The sequence below is a fragment of the Salmo salar genome, chromosome ssa15 (genome assembly GCF_905237065.1).
Source record: "Salmo salar chromosome ssa15, Ssal_v3.1, whole genome shotgun sequence".
Lineage (NCBI taxonomy): Eukaryota > Metazoa > Chordata > Actinopteri > Salmoniformes > Salmonidae > Salmo > Salmo salar.
The window spans coordinates 8,624,486-8,643,261 of NC_059456.1; the positions used below are offsets into that span (position 1 = coordinate 8,624,486).

At 42.9% G+C, this 18,776-nt stretch overlaps 2 protein-coding genes across 16 annotated transcripts in view; one reads left to right on the forward strand and one right to left on the reverse strand.

Annotated features, from left to right (window-relative positions):
• The window catches only part of LOC106570934 (zinc finger RNA-binding protein), a 48,111-nt gene extending 47,892 nt beyond the window's left edge, over nucleotides 1–219 (reverse strand). For all 12 annotated transcript variants that reach the window (XR_006759124.1, XM_045695437.1, XM_014143535.2 and 9 more), the window contains exon 1: nucleotides 115–219. Coding sequence is in view for 11 of the 12 variants with exons in the window: in XM_045695437.1 (XP_045551393.1) it covers nucleotides 115–151 (37 nt within the window). In the remaining variant the exon portion in view is untranslated. The remainder of the gene's footprint in view (nucleotides 1–114) is intronic.
• Nucleotides 220–5,382: 5,163 nt separating this feature from the next.
• Nucleotides 5,383–14,783, forward strand: sub1b (SUB1 regulator of transcription b). 4 transcript variants are annotated; one of them, XM_014143524.2, is made up of 5 exons: nucleotides 5,383–5,560; nucleotides 10,834–10,909; nucleotides 11,010–11,147; nucleotides 12,870–12,979; nucleotides 13,969–14,783. In XM_014143524.2, exons 2-5 carry the CDS (start codon nucleotides 10,838–10,840, stop codon nucleotides 14,111–14,113), a joined length of 465 nt encoding a protein of 154 aa, XP_013998999.2. In that variant the 5' UTR covers nucleotides 5,383–5,560; nucleotides 10,834–10,837; the 3' UTR covers nucleotides 14,114–14,783. The 4 variants fall into 4 exon arrangements, with proteins under 4 accessions (XP_013998999.2, XP_013999000.2, XP_045551397.1 ...); XM_014143525.2 differs by having other exon boundaries at nucleotides 10,837–10,909; XM_045695441.1 differs by having other exon boundaries at nucleotides 5,385–5,560; nucleotides 10,837–10,909; nucleotides 12,870–12,976; nucleotides 13,967–14,783.
• The last annotated feature ends 3,993 nt before the right edge of the window (nucleotides 14,784–18,776 follow it).

The window sequence follows — 18,776 nt, forward strand, 5'->3', positions numbered from 1 at the left end:
CAAAAGACCCCCATCCGACCAAAACCAATCTTTCCCCGTAAACATTATAAATAATGAATAGTCTTAAAATGTATTTATTTGTTTGTTTGTTTGTTTTCATAAATATTTACTCACCATAGGTGAAGGAGACCACTGGACATATGGGAATCATTGGTTCGTGTTTCTCAGACTACGACCTCTCACTCATAACCCTGCGGATTGTATTTATATGAGAAGGTCGGACCAGGAAATGGATCCGCACATGCGCCGTACACACAGACATGATGGGAATTGTAGTTCTACTAGGCCGATTTTAATTATTTTTGTTTCCTCAAGGTCAGATGACTGTGGTCACACAATATGATATCAAATCATAGACTCTTTATAGGAAATGTGTCAAATGATTGACATAAAGAGCCGTTGTGTTGAACACTGCGATGTTTAACAGTGAGAATGGCAGAATGGCAGAATGGTGAACTTACTAAATGAAATGAGAGGTTGACTGTGTGATATTAGGTTGCTTCTTGTGTAAATCTTTTCTTTCTGGATTTTAATGATTTGTATGTCTTGTATGCATTGGGTCTAAGTAACCGTTACAAGGAAAGTAAAACCATTTATTTGTTATAGATTTTTTTCTCTTAGAATAGTATAATGTGCCATAGCAGATTATTTTATGACATAGGTGGTTCGAAGCCATGCGTGGTGATGATTAACCTTGCCAGAGAGTTGAAGACGGCTTTAGCTCAGTGTGATAACGGTCAGGGAGTTTTGTCCTAGCCACTGTGCTTCTGCCTTTGCATTGCTTGTTCTTTGGGGTTATAGGTTAGGTATCTGTAAATCCCTTTTGTGACAACTGCTGATGTAAAAAAAAAAAAGATTAAAAAAAAGGGCTTTATAAAAACACATTTGATTGATTAATGTGAATAGCAGGAAACCTGGGGTTGAAGAACAGTGTGATTATGGTGGCACAGAGGGAGACTGTGTATGGTGTGTGCTGCACAAGTCAAAAATCGAATCAAATGTTATTTGTCACATTCTTCGTAAACAACAGGTGTAGACTAACAGTGAAATGCTTGGTAAACAACAGGTGTAGACTAACAGTGAAATGCTTACTAACTGCCCTTCCCAACAACGCAGAGAGAAAGAAAATATAAATATGAAAGTAATAATAAATACACAATGAGTAACAATAACTTGGTTATATACACAGAGTACCAGTACTGAGTCAATGATAACTTGGTTATATACACAGAGTACCAGTACTGAGTCGATGATAACTTGGTTATATACACACAGTACCAGTACTGAGTCAATGTGCAGGGGTACATGGTAATTGAGGTAAATATGTACATATAACTATATACGTACATAATAAATAGTAGCAGCAGCGTAGGTGATGAGTAAAACAAATGTTGTCCAAAAAGGCTCAATGCAGATAGTCTGGGTAACTATTTGGTTAACTATATTTAGCAGTCTAATGGCTTGGGGGTAAAATCTGTTGGTTCTAAACTTGGTGCATCGGTACCGCTTGACATGCGGTAGCAGAGAGAACAGTCTATGACTTGGGTGGCTGGAGTCTTTGAACATTTTTTAGGGTCTTCCTCTGACTCCCACTTGGTATAGAGGTTCTGGAAGGTTGGAAACTCGGCCCCAGTGATGTACTGGGCTTTACGCACTATCCTCTGTAGCACCGTCTGGTAGGATACTTAAGCAGCTGTCATACCAGGCGGTGATGCAGCCAGTCAAGATACTCTCAATGGCGCAGCTGTAGATCTTTTTCAGGATCTGAGGGCACAAGCCAAATCTTTTCAACCTCCTACGGGGAAGAGGCGTTGTCGTGCCCTCGACTGTGTTGGTGTGTATGGACCATGATAGATCCTTAGTGATGTGGACACAGAGGAACATGATAGGTCCTTAGTGATGTGGACACAGAGGAACATGATAGATCCTTAGTGATGTGGACACAGAGGAACATGATAGGTTCCTTAGTGATGTGGACACAGAGGAACATGATAGTTCCATAGTGATGTGGACACAGAGGAACATGAAGCTCTCAAGCGGCTCCACTAAAGCCCTGTCAAAACAAATCAAAGTTTATTGGTCACGTACACAGTTTAGCAGATATTATAGCGGGTGCAGCGAAATGTTTATGTTACTGGCTCCTAACAACGCAGTAAAATGTCAAACAAAGCACCCGTGACCAGCTCGGAAAACCGGATTGCACAGCGGAGAAGGTACGGTGGGATTCTAAATGGTCAGTGATCTGTTTATTAACTTGGCTTTCGAAGATTTTAGAAAGGCAGGGCAGGATGGATATAGTTCTATAACAGTTTGGGTCTAGAGTGTCAACCCCTTTGAAAAGGGGTATGACCGCGGCAGCTTTCCAATCTTTAGGGATCTCGGACGATATACGAAAGAGAGGTTGAACAGACTGGTGATAGGGGTTGCAACAATGGCGGCGGATAATTTTAGAAAGAGAGGGTCCAGATTGTCTAGCCCAGCTGATTTGTACGGGTCCAGGTTTTGCAGCTCTTTCAGAACATCAGCAATCTGGATTTGGGTGAAGGAGAAGCTGGGGAGGCTCGGGCTAGTAGGACTCGGAGCTGAGCAGAGATAAGCTAAGAATGATATGTACAATTGGGGAGGACGGGCTCGTGGTAATGGCTGGAGCGGAATCAGTGGAATGGTATTTTTTTATTGTATTTAACCTTTATTTAACTAGGAAAGGCTCATTGAGATTTAAAATCTATTTTTCAAGAGCGTCCTGGCCAAGATAGGAAGCACCAAGTCATTACAAAAATTACAGACAAACAACATGAAAAACTACAAGTAATCTATTAAAAACCATAGAATTCACAAGAGTATACAAAATCAAAACAGCAAATTAAAAACATTGACAGGTCAGGGAATCAGTCTCAAGATCATTCATCAGTGATTTAAAAACACCAATCAGGACAAGTTCTTCCAGTTTAAAAGTATTTTGTAAGGCATTCCAAGACGATGGCGCAGAGTACATAAAAGCCCTTTTACCAAATTCAGTTCGGACATTTGGAACAGTTAGCAGGATAAAGTCCAGCGAATGAAGAGACTACCCACCACATTTCTGAACAATAAAAATTCCCAAATAAAAAGGTAGTAAACCCAAAATGGCTTTGTATATAAAAGTATACCAGTGACTGAGCCTACGAGTGACTAGAGAAGGCCAGCCAACCCTGGTATACAAAGTGCAGTGGTGCGTAAGGGTTTTGCAGTTTAAAATAAATCTCAAAGTGCCATGGTAAAGGGTGTCAATTGATCTCAAACACTGAGCGGAAGCCTTCATATATAAAATATCCCCATAGTTTAGTAAACGCATAAATGTAGCTGATACTAGCCTCCTTCTGGCTTCAAAAGAAAAACAGGCCTTATTCCTAAAATAAAATCCCAATTTCAGCTTCAATTTTTTTTGTAAGTTGTTGAATATGCATTTTAAAAGAGAGGCCATCATAAATCAAAATTCCAAGATATTTATATGAGGTTACAACCTCAATCTCCTTGCCCTGACAGGCAGTAAAAAGTTTCACAGGTCTATTTCTTGCTTTAGAAAACACCATTAGTCTAGTTTTGTCAGTATTGAGAATAAGCTTCAATTGACACAAGGTATGTTGAACAGTATAAAAAGCAGTTTGCAAGTTCTGGAAAGCTTTTGTAAGAGACGAGGCACAACAATAAATAACAGTATCATCAGCATAAAAATGAAGTTGCGCATTTTGGAAATTTTTGTCTAAATTATTTATATAAATAGTGAATAAGAGGGGACCAATTACAGAGCCTTGGGGCACACAATTAAAGATAGACAATTGAACAGACATAAGCCCATCAAATTGAGTGCACTGAGTTCTATCAGACAGATAGTTAACAAACCATGTAACTGCATGCTCTGAAAGACCTACACTCGACAATCTCTGCCTTAGTATAGCATGATCAACTGTATCAAAAGCCTTAGAGAGATCAATAAAAAAGTGAGACACAATGCTGTTTTTTGTCAAGGGCTTCAGTGATGTCATTTAAAACCTTCATGGCTGCTGTAATTGTGCTATGCTTCTTCCTGAAACCCGATTGGTACATTGATAAAATAGAGTTAGTAAATAAAAACTCTTTTAGCTGTTCACTCACAAGGGTTTGAAATATTTTCACCAGGGGTGACAGCTTTGCGATTGGCCTATTTAAAAGAGTTGGATCTCCCCCTTTTAAAAGTGGCAGGACAAATGCTGATTTCCAGATCTTTGGAATTTCATTAGATTCCAGGGTTAGATTGAACAGATATGTAAGTGGTTCAGCTATGAAATCCGCTGCAAGATTTAAAAAGCAGGGATCCAGAAGATCAGGACCTGCAGGCTTTCTCTGATCTAAGGATTTCAGGGCTTTTATGTACCACCTGCACTGAGAATGGCAAAAAGCTAAAAGTTTGACCAGCTCTCACTGGTTCATCCACACAAGGTTGTACAGAGACAGAGGACACTGAATCAAACAGCCTACCAGATGATACAAAGTGCTCATTGAAACAATTCAGCATTTCAGTTTTGTCAAACACAGCAACAAAGTCTTTCAAAACACATGACGGTAATTCATTAGCATTACTGTTACCAGACATAGACTTAATAGCCTCACCAGCGGTTGAAGAACGACGTGAACAGTTTTTGGGGAAACGTGTCATTCAGTACAAACTACCACACGCACTGTAGCAAACGTTGAATCGAACTGAACGCACCAACCGTTTCAAACCCTCTTGGTGACATTAGTGCTGTAAATTTGATGGGCCTCTGTGAGGTGGAGGTCAAAGGAGGTGAACTCATGAACTCATGTGATGAGTGTCAAGGCTTTAGCTCAGTGGAGCTCAGGAAACTTAAGGTTTGAACCAAGACATTGTATGAACTGATCAGTCAGTTAAATAGGTGGTTCAGTAGCCAGAATGTTGCTGGTTTAAACCCTAGTCTGTGTCTGGGGGGTGTTGGAAAAAGGCAGAAGACAAGTTGTCTTCAAATTGACAATAAAGTCTTTATTATATTCAATTATATTCTATAATATGCAACTGCACTACATACATAAAATTTCACCAAATATGATTAAAAAGAAAATATTTAATAAACATCATAATATATACATATATATTTTTTAAATCATATTTGGTGAAATTTAACCAAATATGATTAAAAAAAAAATAATTATAATAATAATAATAATAATAATATATATATATATATATATTATGATGACTGTTTATATATTCATTAATATGGTGCAGATACATGACGTGAATGTGACCATTCAAAATTGAATCCCCTTCCATCAGAGTCAATGAGTCCGTTCGTTGGAAACAACGAAACTACATTTCCCAGAATTGCGTCAGTTCGTTGGAAACAATGGAACTACATTTCCCAGAATTGCGTCAGTTCGCGCTAATCAAAAGCACAAGCTGCCGGACCTCGCTTGCTAAGTTAACCAACCATAAATCTTTAGCATCTCTCCACACTCCCCCGCTGCCTGTATCAACTAATCCTTCTAATTCATAAAAAAAACGAACAAACAAAAAAACAAACAGGTAAGTTGTCTTTGTCCTGGGTAAAGAAATTACAATCCACAGACACACTTGATTAAGTTTTTGGCTAGCTAACGTGTCCTGTCGTGGAAGCTATGCTAGCTAACCGAAAGTTGTCACTAACGTTAGTTCTCTAGCTAGCTGGTCATTAGTGCATGTGTTAACTAGCTAGTTAGCGTGTTAGAAAGCTAACTTGGTTATCTTATGAGTAATCTGCCTTACTGAGACCTAGCTAACTAGATACATGCATTCTACTCAGAGGGACGTATCTTTTTTTTTTTTTTAATTCATTCAGTTACCTAAAATGAAATCAAGTGTTATTTGTCACATGCTTGGTAAACAACGGGTGTAGACTAACAGTGACATTCTTACTAACGGTCCTACCCAACAACTCGGAAATAAAATGGAGAAATAGTTTTCAAGTAATAATAAATACACAATGAGTAACGATAACTTGGTTATATACACAGAGTACCAGTACTGAGTCAATGATAACTTGGCTATATGCACGGGGTACCAGTACTGAGTCATTGTGCAGGAGTACGAGGTAATTGAGCTCTATGCACTACATGGCCAAAAGTATGTGGACACCTTCCCATTACAAAATCATGTGCAGTTGGTGTCCCCCCCCCCCCCCCTTTGTTGCTGTAACAGCCTCCACTCTTCTGGGAAGGCTTTCCACTAGATGTTGATACATTGCTGTGGGGACTTGATTCCATTCAGCCACAAGAACATTAGTGAGGTGGGGCAGTTAGGCTTGGCTCGTAGTCAGCGTTCCAATTCATCCCAAAGGTGTTCGATGGGGTTGAGGTCAGGGCTCTGTGCAGGCCAGTCAAGTTCTTCAACACCGATCTCGACAAACCATTGCTGTATGGACCTCGCTTTGTGCACGGGGGCATTGTCATGCTGAAACAGGAAAGAGCCTTCCCCAAACTGTTGCCACAAAGTTGGAAGCACAGAATCGTCTAGAATGTCATTGTATGCTGTAGCGTTAAGATTTCCCTTTACTGGAACTAAGAGGCCCGAACCATGAAAAACAACTCCAGACCATTATTCCTCCTCCACCAAACTTTACAGTTGGCACTATGCATTGGGGTAGGTAATGTTCTCCTGGCATCCGCCAAACCCAGATCTGTCCGTCGGACTGCCAGATGGTGAAGCGTGATTCATTACTCCAGAGAATGCATCTCCACTGCTCCAGAGTCCAAATGCCGGCGAGCTTTACACCACTCCAGCCGACACTTGGCATTGCGCATGGTGATCTTAGGCTTGTGTGCGGTTGCCCGGCCATGGAAACCCATTTCATGAATCTCCCGACGAACAGTACTTGTGCTGACGTTGTTACCAGAGGCAGTTTGGGACTCAGTAGTGAGTGTTGCAACTGAGGACAGACACATTTTTTTTTTACGCGCTTCAGCACTTGGCAGACCTGTTCTGTGAGCTTGTGTGGCCTGCCACTTAGCGGCTTAGCCTTTGTTGCTCCTAGACGTTTCCACTTCACAATAACAGCACTTACAGTTGACCAGGGGCAGCTCTAGCAGGGCAGAAATTTGACTTGTTGAAAAGATTTCGGAGCAGTGTGCCAAAGCGCAGAACTGATGAGTTTACTAACAACGCGCAACACCTGCTGAATATGACCAGATGAGTTTACTAGGATTCACACGCACGTTATTTTGAAAGACATGGTTAACAACAGGAAGCGCGCCGCAATAAAACTGTTTTACTACCCAGATGATGATCATTTGAATCTTAACTTCTTGTTGAAAGTTATTCTTGAAAAGGGAGAAACTAACAAATTAGCAACAACATCCTCTTTGATAACACCTGCTGCAAACTATCTGACAACAAAAGCTAGCTAGCTAGACTGTGGGGGAAAACTACTGCTCGCTATTGGCTGTCAAGAAGTTAAAATCGTTTTTTTTGTTAAAAACAGTCACTCATTAAGTCCGTGTGATTGGTTGATTCCACTGTCACTCCAAAATGTTGCCCTAAAACAGTTGAATAGCAGATGCCTTTTTTATCTATCTTCTGATGGCCTAGCCAATGGCTGACTTAGCTAGCTAGATTTATCTCCCCAGAGACAAGTAAAGATAAAAAATATATATATATCCAAACATGATTTAGCTTCAGTGTTAACCCTTTACTTCCCAACAAAAGCGTAAGAGATTAATAAATAAATAAATATAAATCCTTAGCCCTTCTCTGAAGGTGTAGAAGGCCAACTGTTCCCCACTGTGTTTGGGTTAGTAATAATTTATAGAGTGCCTCTATTTTACCTCAGCATGAATTTTTTTTCACTATTCTGAAAGTCTGAAGAATCCATATGTTCTGAAATATGAACACAGAAATACTGGACATTTTGAACTCTTATGGTGGTGAAACCACAATCATGGTCTTGAATTGGACTCGCATTTTTCTGGTTTTGACTGTCTTGGACCCCTTGTCTCGACTCGGTCTCCCTCTGGTCTTGCTCTTGACTCTGACTTGATTTTGCTCCGGTTTTGGTCTTGACTCGGTCTCGCTTTTAGGTGTAACTAACTTAGCATCCGCTTCATCAGACCACTTCCATATGGGGGTACTTCCTGTTTTGAGTTTTTGCTTGTAAGCAGGAATGAGGAGGGTAGTAATGGTCAGATGAGGGAGAGCTATGTATGCATTTGTGTTAGGGGTGCACAATATAATCGATGAACATATCAGAATCGGCCGACATTAGCTAAAAATGCCAACATCGGTATTGGCCCGATGTATAGTTTAACGTTGATGTGCAAAACCGATGTCAAAGCTGACGTGCATACCTATATGACGCCACGTTAAAGTTTGCGCTACATGTGCAACACAGCATTCCTAACCTAGCCCACAATGTCTGCTGTGTGGATCGAGTAGTCAACAAGTCCAACAGTCATTTGAAAGAGGAAGAAAATTTCAGTGAGACAACTCAAAGGTGAAATCCATTAAAGCCAAGATAATGGATTTCATTGCCCTTGACAATCAACCGTTCTCTGTTGTGGCTGATGTTGGCTTTCGCCGACTGGTCGAGCACCCTTACACACTACCAAGTAGTCGCTATTTTTCACATGTTGCCCTACTGGAGTTACACAGTAATAGCATCACTGCTATTAGCTTCATGGCTGACATTTGGACCAGCGATATCAGCACCATGAGCATGATGAGTCTGACAGGACAGTGGGTCGTCGAGGATTTCGTACTGAGGAAAGTTGTATTTCATGCTCATGAATGTGCTGGTTGTCATACAGCTGCTGCCATTTCAATGCCATTTGAGAACATGTTTGAAATTTGGAAACATGAACACAATAGCTAGCTCCATTCGGACAACTGACTGGAGAAATAAGCTCATCAACTGTGCCTGTAGCAGACGGGATACCCTCTGTCATGGCATTGAAACGCCTGCTCAACAACACTGCCCACACAGGCTGTGGACAAGCGATTTGCTGGCATTCTCTCTTTACTGTGTCGCCACCATGCTCGACTCTAGGTACAAGGACCGCTACTTCGATGCAGACAAGAAACAGGGTTTACGTGAAATGTTACATGCACAGCTGGACAAGATGGAAACGGACACAGTGACAGTGCGCACCGAGGAAAAGAGGCCACAGACAGACAGAGCTGAAACTTCACTGCTTGACATGTATGATGAAATCCTGGCAAACGCAGGAAAGTGCTGTTTGAATGAATGCTTACGAGCATGCTGCTGCCTACCACCGCTCAGTCAGACTGCTCTATCAAATCATAGACTTAATTATAATATAATAAAGACACAGAAATACGAGCTTTTGGTCATGAATATGGTCGAATCTGTAAACTATAATTTCGAAAAAACAAAACATTTATTCTTTTAGTGAAATACGGAACCAACCGTTCTGTATTTTATCGAACGGGTGGCAACCCTAAGTCTAAATATTGCTGTTACATTGCACAACCTTCAATGTTATGTCATAATTATTATGTACAATTCTGGCAAATTAATTATGGTCTTTGTTAGGTAGACATGGTCTTCACACAGTTCGCAATGAGCCAGGCGGCCCAAACTGCTGCATATACCCTGACTGAGAAGCGACATAATTTCCCTAGTTAATATTGCCTGCCAACATGAATTTCTTTTAACTAAATATGCAGGTAAAAAAAATATACTTGTATTGATTTTAAGCAAGACATTGTTCATGGTTAGGTTCATTGGTGCAACGATTGTGCTTTTTTCGCAAATGCGCTTTTGTTAAATCATCACCCGTTTGACGAAGTAAGCTGTGATTCGATGATAAGGCACCGTATTAATTATATGCAATGCAGGACAAGCTAGTTAAACTAGTAAGATCATCAACCATGTGTAGTTAACTAGTGATTATGTTAAGATTGTTTTTTTATAAGATAAGTTTAATGCTAGCTAGCAACTTTCCTTGGCTTCTTGCTAAACTCGTGTAACAGGTGGTCAGCCTGCCACGCAGTCTCCTCGTGGATCGCAATGTAATCGGCCATAATCGGCGTCCAATGCCGATTACCGATTGTTATGAAAGCTTGAAATCGGCCCTAATTAATCGGCCTTGCCGGTCGACCTGTAGTGTAACTATTTAACTGTAATAGAATGCTTAAAAGGCTGCTAAATTTTTTTAAATCAGTATCGTTTTTTTTTTTGCAAGGGAAATATTGGATATCAGTATCTGCCAAAAAATGTCATATCGGTGAATCACTAGTTTGTGTGTGTCAAGTAGAGGTGATCTGAAGGCTTGTGATGGAGACACGGCACTTGAGCCTAGGTTTTAGCTCAGAGGGCTGATGGGTTGCAGTGCTCATGTGACCTGGGTCTGAACCCAGTCTGTCACACTTAACACCAATATATTGGAGGTTAGTCTGGATTGAAGCTTTCACCTGCAGGAATAAGGCAAGGGAACTTTTAACGTCCTATGTCCTGAAAACCTCAACCTTTTGGCCGGTCATATGATTGATAAGTCTAATGTACTGATGGACGGCCATTACAAGCTCAGTGTGTAGAGCATGGTGTTTGCAACGCCAGGGTTGTGGGTTCGATTCCCACGGGGGACCAGTATGGGGAGAAAAAAAGATGTATGAAATGTATGCATTCACTACTGTAAGTCGCTCTGGATAAGAGTGTCTGCTAAATGACTAAAATGTAAAAATACTGCTATAGACCACTGTCTATGAAGTGTTTAGTGTTGGTATACACAGTACTCTATGTGGATACCTGGTGGCAGTGTTGAACTTCACATTGCTGCTACTGTAACGGTGATGTCTTTGTTTCCTAGCAGAATGCCCAAATCAAAGGAAGTGGTGACGTCCACATCTGGCAGTGACTCTGACAGTGAGGTGGAGAAGACCAAGGTGTGTGTCTTGGGGGGGGGGGGGGAGTTTGAGATGAAACGAATGGTGTCCTGTGCTGTGACTACTGAAGCCCTCGTCCCTAACTGAACATGTATTTCAGGCCAAGAGAAAGAAGCCCAGTGCTCCACCAGAGAAGCCAGGGGCCAAGAAACCGAAGCTGAGTGGCGAGGGCTCTAGACCTGGCGCAGGAGGGTCCTCTAAGGCTGCAGACAGCAAAACGGAGGATGGCATGTTTCAGGTTAGTCATCTCTTGGTTACAGAAGCAGATAATGCTGTTACGGCTACATTATCGGACTGTTACAGACGCAGATAATGCTGTTACGGCTACACTACATGGCCGGACTGTTACAGACGCGGATAATGCTGTTACGGCTACATTATCGGACTGTTACAGATAATGCTGTTACGGCTACATTACCGGACTGTTAGACACAGATAATGCTGTTACGGCTACATTACCGGACTGTTACAGACACAGATAATGCTGTTACGGCTACATTATCGGACTGTTACAGACACAGATAATGCTGTTACGGCTACATTACCAGACTGTTACAGATAATGCTGTTACGGCTACATTACCAGACTGTTACAGACACAGATAATGCTGTTACGGCTACATTACCAGACTGTTACAGACACAGATAATGCTGTTACGGCTACATTATCGGACTGTTAGACGCGCATAATGCTGTTACGGCTACATGGTCGGACTGTTAGACGCGGGGATAATGCTGTTACGGCTACATGATCAGACTGTTACAGATGCAGATAATGCTGTTACGCTACATTACCGGACTGTTAGACACAACACGACTACATTATCGGACTGTTAGACGCAGATAATGCTGCTACAGCCACATTATCATACGGTTACAGACACAAATAATGCTGTTACGGTTACATTATCAGACTGTTACAGACACAGATAATGCTGTTACGGCTACATTATCGGACTGTTACAGACGCGGATAGTGCTGTTACGCGGATAGTGCTGTTACGCTACATGGTCGGACTGTTAGACGCGGATAATGCTGTTACTGCTATATTACCGGACTGTTACAGACACAGCACGGCTACATTATCGGACTGTTACAGACGCGGATAATGCTGTTACAGCTACATGGTCGGACTGAGATGTGATGTCATCACTGTTCCTACTTAGCCGTATAGTGTCGTCCCTATCTAGACACACTGTCTGTACAACTGAGCCGAGCCCTCTTGCCTTCGCAAAAACACACGTGACTTCTAGCTTGACGATGTACTAGCCAGTTGCGCCACCGAAAAGCTAACAATACGGCAACACGATATGGAGACACTTCAAGCTGTGAAGTGAGCTTATGGTACGACCTTAACCGTGTTACAGTCCCAAGTTCTCTCACGTCACCCCGCTCCTCCGCTCTCTCCACTGGCTTCCAGTTGAAGCGCGCATCCGCTACAAGACCATGGTGCTTGCCTACAGAGCTTTGAGGGGAACGGCACCTCCGTACCTTCAGGCTCTGATCAGGCCCTACACCCAAACGAGGGCACTGCGCTCATCCACCTCTGGCCTCTCTACCTCTGAGGAAGCACAGTTCCCGCTCAGCCCAGTCAAAACTGTTCGCTGCTCTGGCACCCCTATGGTGGAACAAGCTCCCTCACGACGCCAGGACAGCGGAGTCAATCACCACCTTCCGGAGACACCTGAAACCCCACCACTTTAAGGAATACCTAGGATAGGATAAAGTAATCCTTCTAACCCCCCCCCCCCCCCCCCAATACTCTAATACCCCCCTAAAAGATTTAGATGCACTATTGTAAAGTGGTTGTTCCACTGGATATCATAAGGTGAATGCACCAATTTGTAAGTCGCTCTGGATAAGAGCGTCTGCTAAATGACGTAAAAAATGTTAAATGTTCCGGGGAAGACATGTCCCTGGAAGAAAAGAGTGAGCTGATTGGTCCGTTTTGTGTGTTCCAGATTGGGAGAATGCGATACGTCAGTGTCAGAGAATTTAAAGGGAAGTGTTTAGTTGACATCAGAGAGTACTGGATGAATCAGGACGGCGAAATGAAGCCCGGCAAAAAAAGGTACGACACCCAGAGAACTGCTGTCCCTCACTTCAAATAGTAGCCGTGGAAACTGAATTGTTGTCATTTTTAACTCGGGCTGCTGAGGTATTGTGCATGCCAAAATCCTGTCTGTGACACAGATATTCAAGCCCTTTTTATTACAGTGTCCTAGTCACCCTCTTCTGTAATTGTACCATGTCCATGTGCTGTTATAATCTCCACCCGGCACAGCCAGAAGAGGACTGGCCACCCCTCATAGCCTGGTTCCTCTCTAGGTTTCTTCCTAGGTTCTGGCCTTTCTAGGGAGTTTTTCCTAGCCACCGTGCTTCTACATCTGCATTGCTTGCTGTTTGAGGGTTTTAGGCTGGGTTTCTGTACAGCACTTTGAGATATCAGCTGATGTAAGAAGGGCTATATAAATACTCTAAATACTCTGCTCTAACACCTCTATAAATACTCTAGTACTCTGCTCTAACCCCTCTATAAATACTCTAGTACTCTGCTCTAACCCCTCTATAAATGCTCTGCTCTAACCCCTCTATAAATACTCTAGCTCTAACCCTCTATAAATCTCTGCTCTAACCCCTCTATAAATACTCTAGTACTCTGCTCTAACCCTATAATACTCTAGTACTCTGCTCTAACCCCTCTATAAGTACTCTAGTACTCTGCTCTAACCCATCTATAAATACTCTAGTACTCTGCTCTAACCCCTCTATAAATACTCTAGTACTCTGCTCTAACCCATCTATAAATACTCTAGTACTCTAATACTCTGCTCTAACCCCTCTATAAATACTCTAATATGCTCTAACCCCTCTATAAATACTCTAATACTCTGCTCTAACCCCTCTATAAATACTCTAATACTCTGCTCTAACCCCTCTATAAATACTCTAATACTCTGCTCTAACCCCTCTGTCTCCGGAGGTTTTGTATGAAACTAGAAGACTGTCTTTACTGTGGCTTTTTAAAATTTTTTTATTAAAGTGTATTTTTGTTTCCAGGCATCTCCTTAAACCCGGAGCAGTGGACCCAGCTGAAGGACCAGATGTCAGAGATCGACGACGCGATCAAGAGAACATGATGACCGTGGTGCTGACAGTCCAGCTTGTCTATCTAATGATCTTAGATGTTGCCACTGACGTTTAGGATGAGTCCCACATGGAACCCTATTCCCTGTATAGTGCACTACTTTAGACCAAGGCCCTATAGGGAATAGGGTGCACCACTTTAGACCAAGACCCTATAGGGAATAGGGTGCACTACTTTAGACCAAGGCCCTATAGGGAATAGGGTGCACTACTTTAGACCAAGACCCTATAGGGAATAGGGTGCACCACTTTAGACCAAGGCCCTATAGGGAATAGGGTGCACTACTTTAGACCAAGGCCCTATAGGGAATAGGGTGCACTACTTTAGACCAAGACCCTATAGGGAATAGGGTGCACTACTTTAGACCAAGGCCCTATAGGGAATAGGGTGCACTACTTTAGACCAAGGCCCTATAGGGAATAGGGTGCACTACTTTAGACCAAGGCCCTATAGGGAATAGGGTGCACTACTTTAGACCAAGGCCCTATAGGGAATAGGGTGCCATTTGGACTTTCCCAAACCCTTTTTTTCCCTGCCAAATAAATGTGTAAGGACTGAATTATTTTATAAATCTAAATTTGCTGTTCTGTTGAATGAGTTATTTTGCATGTGCTGTTTTAGTTTGCTTTGTGTTTTGAACTATGAAGAAATGTGTTGTGATTGGTATTTGGTTGATATGAAGACTTTGAATAAATTACCTTTTTTTTTGTATGAAAATAATTTAAAAGCCATGTAAAGTAATCAAATTATTCTCTCTACTTTATGGTATTTTCTTACTTTCATCCCCCATGTTCAGTGTAATTTTAGACACTATTACACAAATGGGTATTACAAAGGTCAGATAATGAATCCTGCTGCCACAATACTGTTAGCCCACTGAACTAAAGCCTTGAGGCATAAACACAACTATCTAAAACAAGTCTGGGGGGGGTCTCTGTGTAAGGTGAAGCTACTCACCAAGCCACCGCCGTTGCGTCCAAACAACCAGGTCCAAATCATCCCCCCCTCCCAGTCACAGTTCTGTTATCTAGATCCAGACCAGCTGGTAGCGCCGCAGTTGTATTCCCTGAACGGAAACCAGAGCTGAGAACGTCCTGCATCCAATTACATCTCATGTCTAAATCAGATCAGAGCCTTTGTTGAGTCACCTGGCCAGGAAAGACCTGGCACAGCACACACACACACACACAGCGCACACACACTGGTGACATGGTGGCTCTGAAGGAGACGTGCTGAACCAAGCATCCACGATGAGTTGCTGCTACTAGGACACTACTGAGCTCTATGAAGTCTTGTAGTGAAATTGTTTCCCAATATAGATACTTGCATATATCACTGTATAAACTACGAAGGGATACAATGGCCAAGTGTACTATTCAATATCTATTCATACTATAAAGTACATTAGCAGAGCATGCTGACTGACATTGGCCTTGTCTAGACACTCTAACTACAAACTTTACATGAAACTAAATTTAAAAATAATGAACACTTGAAAACGAGAGGGGCACGTGAGCCATCTAATTCACTAGATGGTCTCAGAGACTGTCTCTACCACTAGATGGCACCAGAGACTGTCTCTACCACTAGACGGCACCAGAGACTGTCTCTACCACTAGATGGCACCAGAGACTGTCTCTACCACTAGATGGCACCAGAGACTGTCTCTACCACTAGATGGCACCAGAGACTGTCTCTACCACTAGATGGCACCAGAGACTGTCTCTACCACTACATGGCACCAGAGACTGTCTCTACCACTAGATGGCACCAGAGACTGTCTCTACCACTAGATGGCACCAGAGACTGTCTCTACCACTAGATGGCACCAGAGACTGTCTCTACCACTAGATGGCACCAGAGACTGTCTCTACCACTAGATGGTACCAGAGACTGTCTCTACCACTAGATGGCACCAGAGACTGTCTCTACCACTAGATGGTCCCAGAGACTGTCTCTACCACTAGATGGCACCAGAGACTGTCTCTACCACTAGATGGCACCAGAGACTGTCTCTACCACTAGATGGCACCAGAGACTGTCTCTACCACTACATGGCACCAGAGACTGTCTCTACCACTAGATGGCACCAGAGACTGTCTCTACCACGAGATGGTCCCAGAGACTGTCTCTACCACTAGATGTCCCAGAGACTGTCTCTACCACTAGATGTCCCAGAGACTGTCTCTACCACTAGATGGCACCAGAGACTGTCTCTACCACTAGATGGCACCAGAGACTGTCTCTACCACTAGACGGCACCAGAGACTGTCTCTACCACTAGATGGTCCCAGAGACTGTCTCTACCACTAGATGGTACCAGAGACTGTCTCTACCACTAGATGGTCCCAGAGACTGTCTCTACCACTAGATGGTACCAGAGACTGTCTCTACCACTAGATGGCACCAGATACTGTCTCTACCACTAGATGGTCCCAGAGACTGTCTCTACCACTAGATGGCACCAGAGACTGTCTCTACCACTAGATGGTACCAGAGACTGTCTCTACCACTAGATGGTACCAGAGACTGTCTCTACCACTACATGGCACCAGAGACTGTCTCTACCACTACATGGCACCAGAGACTGTCTCTACCACTAGACGGCACCAGAGACTGTCTCTACCACTAGATGGTCCCAGAGACTGTCTCTACCACTAGATGGTCCCAGAGACTGTCTCTACCACTAGACGGCACCAGAGACTGTCTCTACCACTAGATGGTCCCAGAGACTGTCTCTACCACTAGATGGTACCAGAGACTGTCTCTACCACTAGATGGTACCAGATACTGTCTCTACCACTACATGGCACCAGAGACTGTCTCTACCACTAGATGGTCCCAGAGACTGTCTCTACCACTAGATGGCACCAGAGACTGTCTCTACCACTAGACGGCACCAGAGACTGTCTCTACCACTAGATGGTCCCAGAGACTGTCTCTACCACTAGATGGTCCCAGAGACTGTCTCTACCACTAGATGGTCCCAGAGACTGTCTCTACCACTAGATGGCACCAGATACTGTCTCTACCACTAGACGGCACCAGAGACCGACTGAATCACTCGACGGTACCAGTTTCTCATCTTTGCTTTCGGTCGTCCTCCATGCAGCTTTATTCAATTGGGACCAAGTTACCTCTTAAATATGAGTAAATCCAGGATAGAGGCTGATATCAATGTCATAATTCACAGACTATGGAGGAGAAATCTTATTTTATACCACGGCGTTGTTGCATACTCATTTCTGAATGGCTCGAAGGGCAATTTTAGAGCATACGTTATTTAAGTGATAATGCCCGTGAAGCCGGTGTTTGGAGGATATATTGGCACGGGTCGAGGGTCGGCAAACCGTACCAATATTTCCTCCAAACACCGGCTTCGAGCGTATGACAAAACATTTATTTTCACTGTTCTAATTACGTTGGTAACCAGTTTATAATAGCAATAAGGCACCTCGGGGGTTTGTGCTATATGGCCAATATCCCACCGGTGAAGGGCTGTGTCCAGGCACTGCGTATCAGGTAGAATTCCATGGCTATAGTTTATTCTTACATGATCTATTGTACTGCTTTTGAAAGCAAATGTCAAATTGGAAAACATTGGCATTGTTGAATTAGATTTTCATAATAGTAAGTTTGGACTCGTGCTTTGGTTAGCTCAACTAGCAAGTCTGTTTGGTTACCACGTTAACTACTGTAGCTATCTTATGAACTTACTAACAGTTTAGGTGGATGTTGAAACACATTTCTACCGGCAAAATGAACCCATTTGTAGCAGCAAATGTGTTAAATTATAACCATGATATAGAAAGGGACAATCAACTCGTCTCTATGCGTTCTCTGGAAAAGAATACGTGGAAGATGGCTGTTCCACTCCTCTAGCGCGTCACTTTCCACGTTGTTCTTTTATTTTCCATAGAACGCGTCGCCGTCGTTAATTATCTGTTATGTACAATTAGTGGGGCACACTGCACTCTAGTACATGTACACTGCTTTGTACCTGTTATTCACAATACTGACCCACTGGAGAGGACGCTAGGCTGAGAGGTCTCTGCTTACTGTCCTGTAGGCCTAATCTCTGGTTATCGTCCTGTTTCTCTCAAGTTGGTACAAACGTGGCACTACTGGTAGTAATGCGAAAGTTGGATTTTCAATTCCTATACTGTAGCATGTGCTACTGTATAGCCTACTTTAGGTTTGAACTAAAAGTGTCTGTTAAGAGTTGCCACTGTTTGGGGACAGAATTGATCTCTCAGGTACTCTATGCTCATATATTGGTGCTGGCTGTACCCTGCTCACACCCATCCACCTTTTAGAAGAGTGCAAAAAATGTAATGTGTGTACTTTATATTTGTCATGTTTCTCACATGTACTTGTGTTTTGCATATCCCAACTCCCCCCTGAGAGTGGGGTCACAGGTTAGTCAGACATTATCAATGGTTAGGGTTGGTCAAGGGGCACGTCAACAGATTTTTCACCCTGTCATCTCGGGGATTTGAACTAGCTACCTTTCGGTTACTGGCCCAATGCTCTAACCGCTAGGCTACCTGCTGGTTACTGACCCAACGCTCTAACCACTAGGCTACCTGCCTCTAACCACTAGGCTACCTGCTGGTTACTAGTCCAACGCTCTAACCACTAGGCTACCTGCTGGTTACTAATCCAACGCTCTAACCACTAGGCTACCTGCTGGTTACTGGCCCAACTCTCTAACCACTAG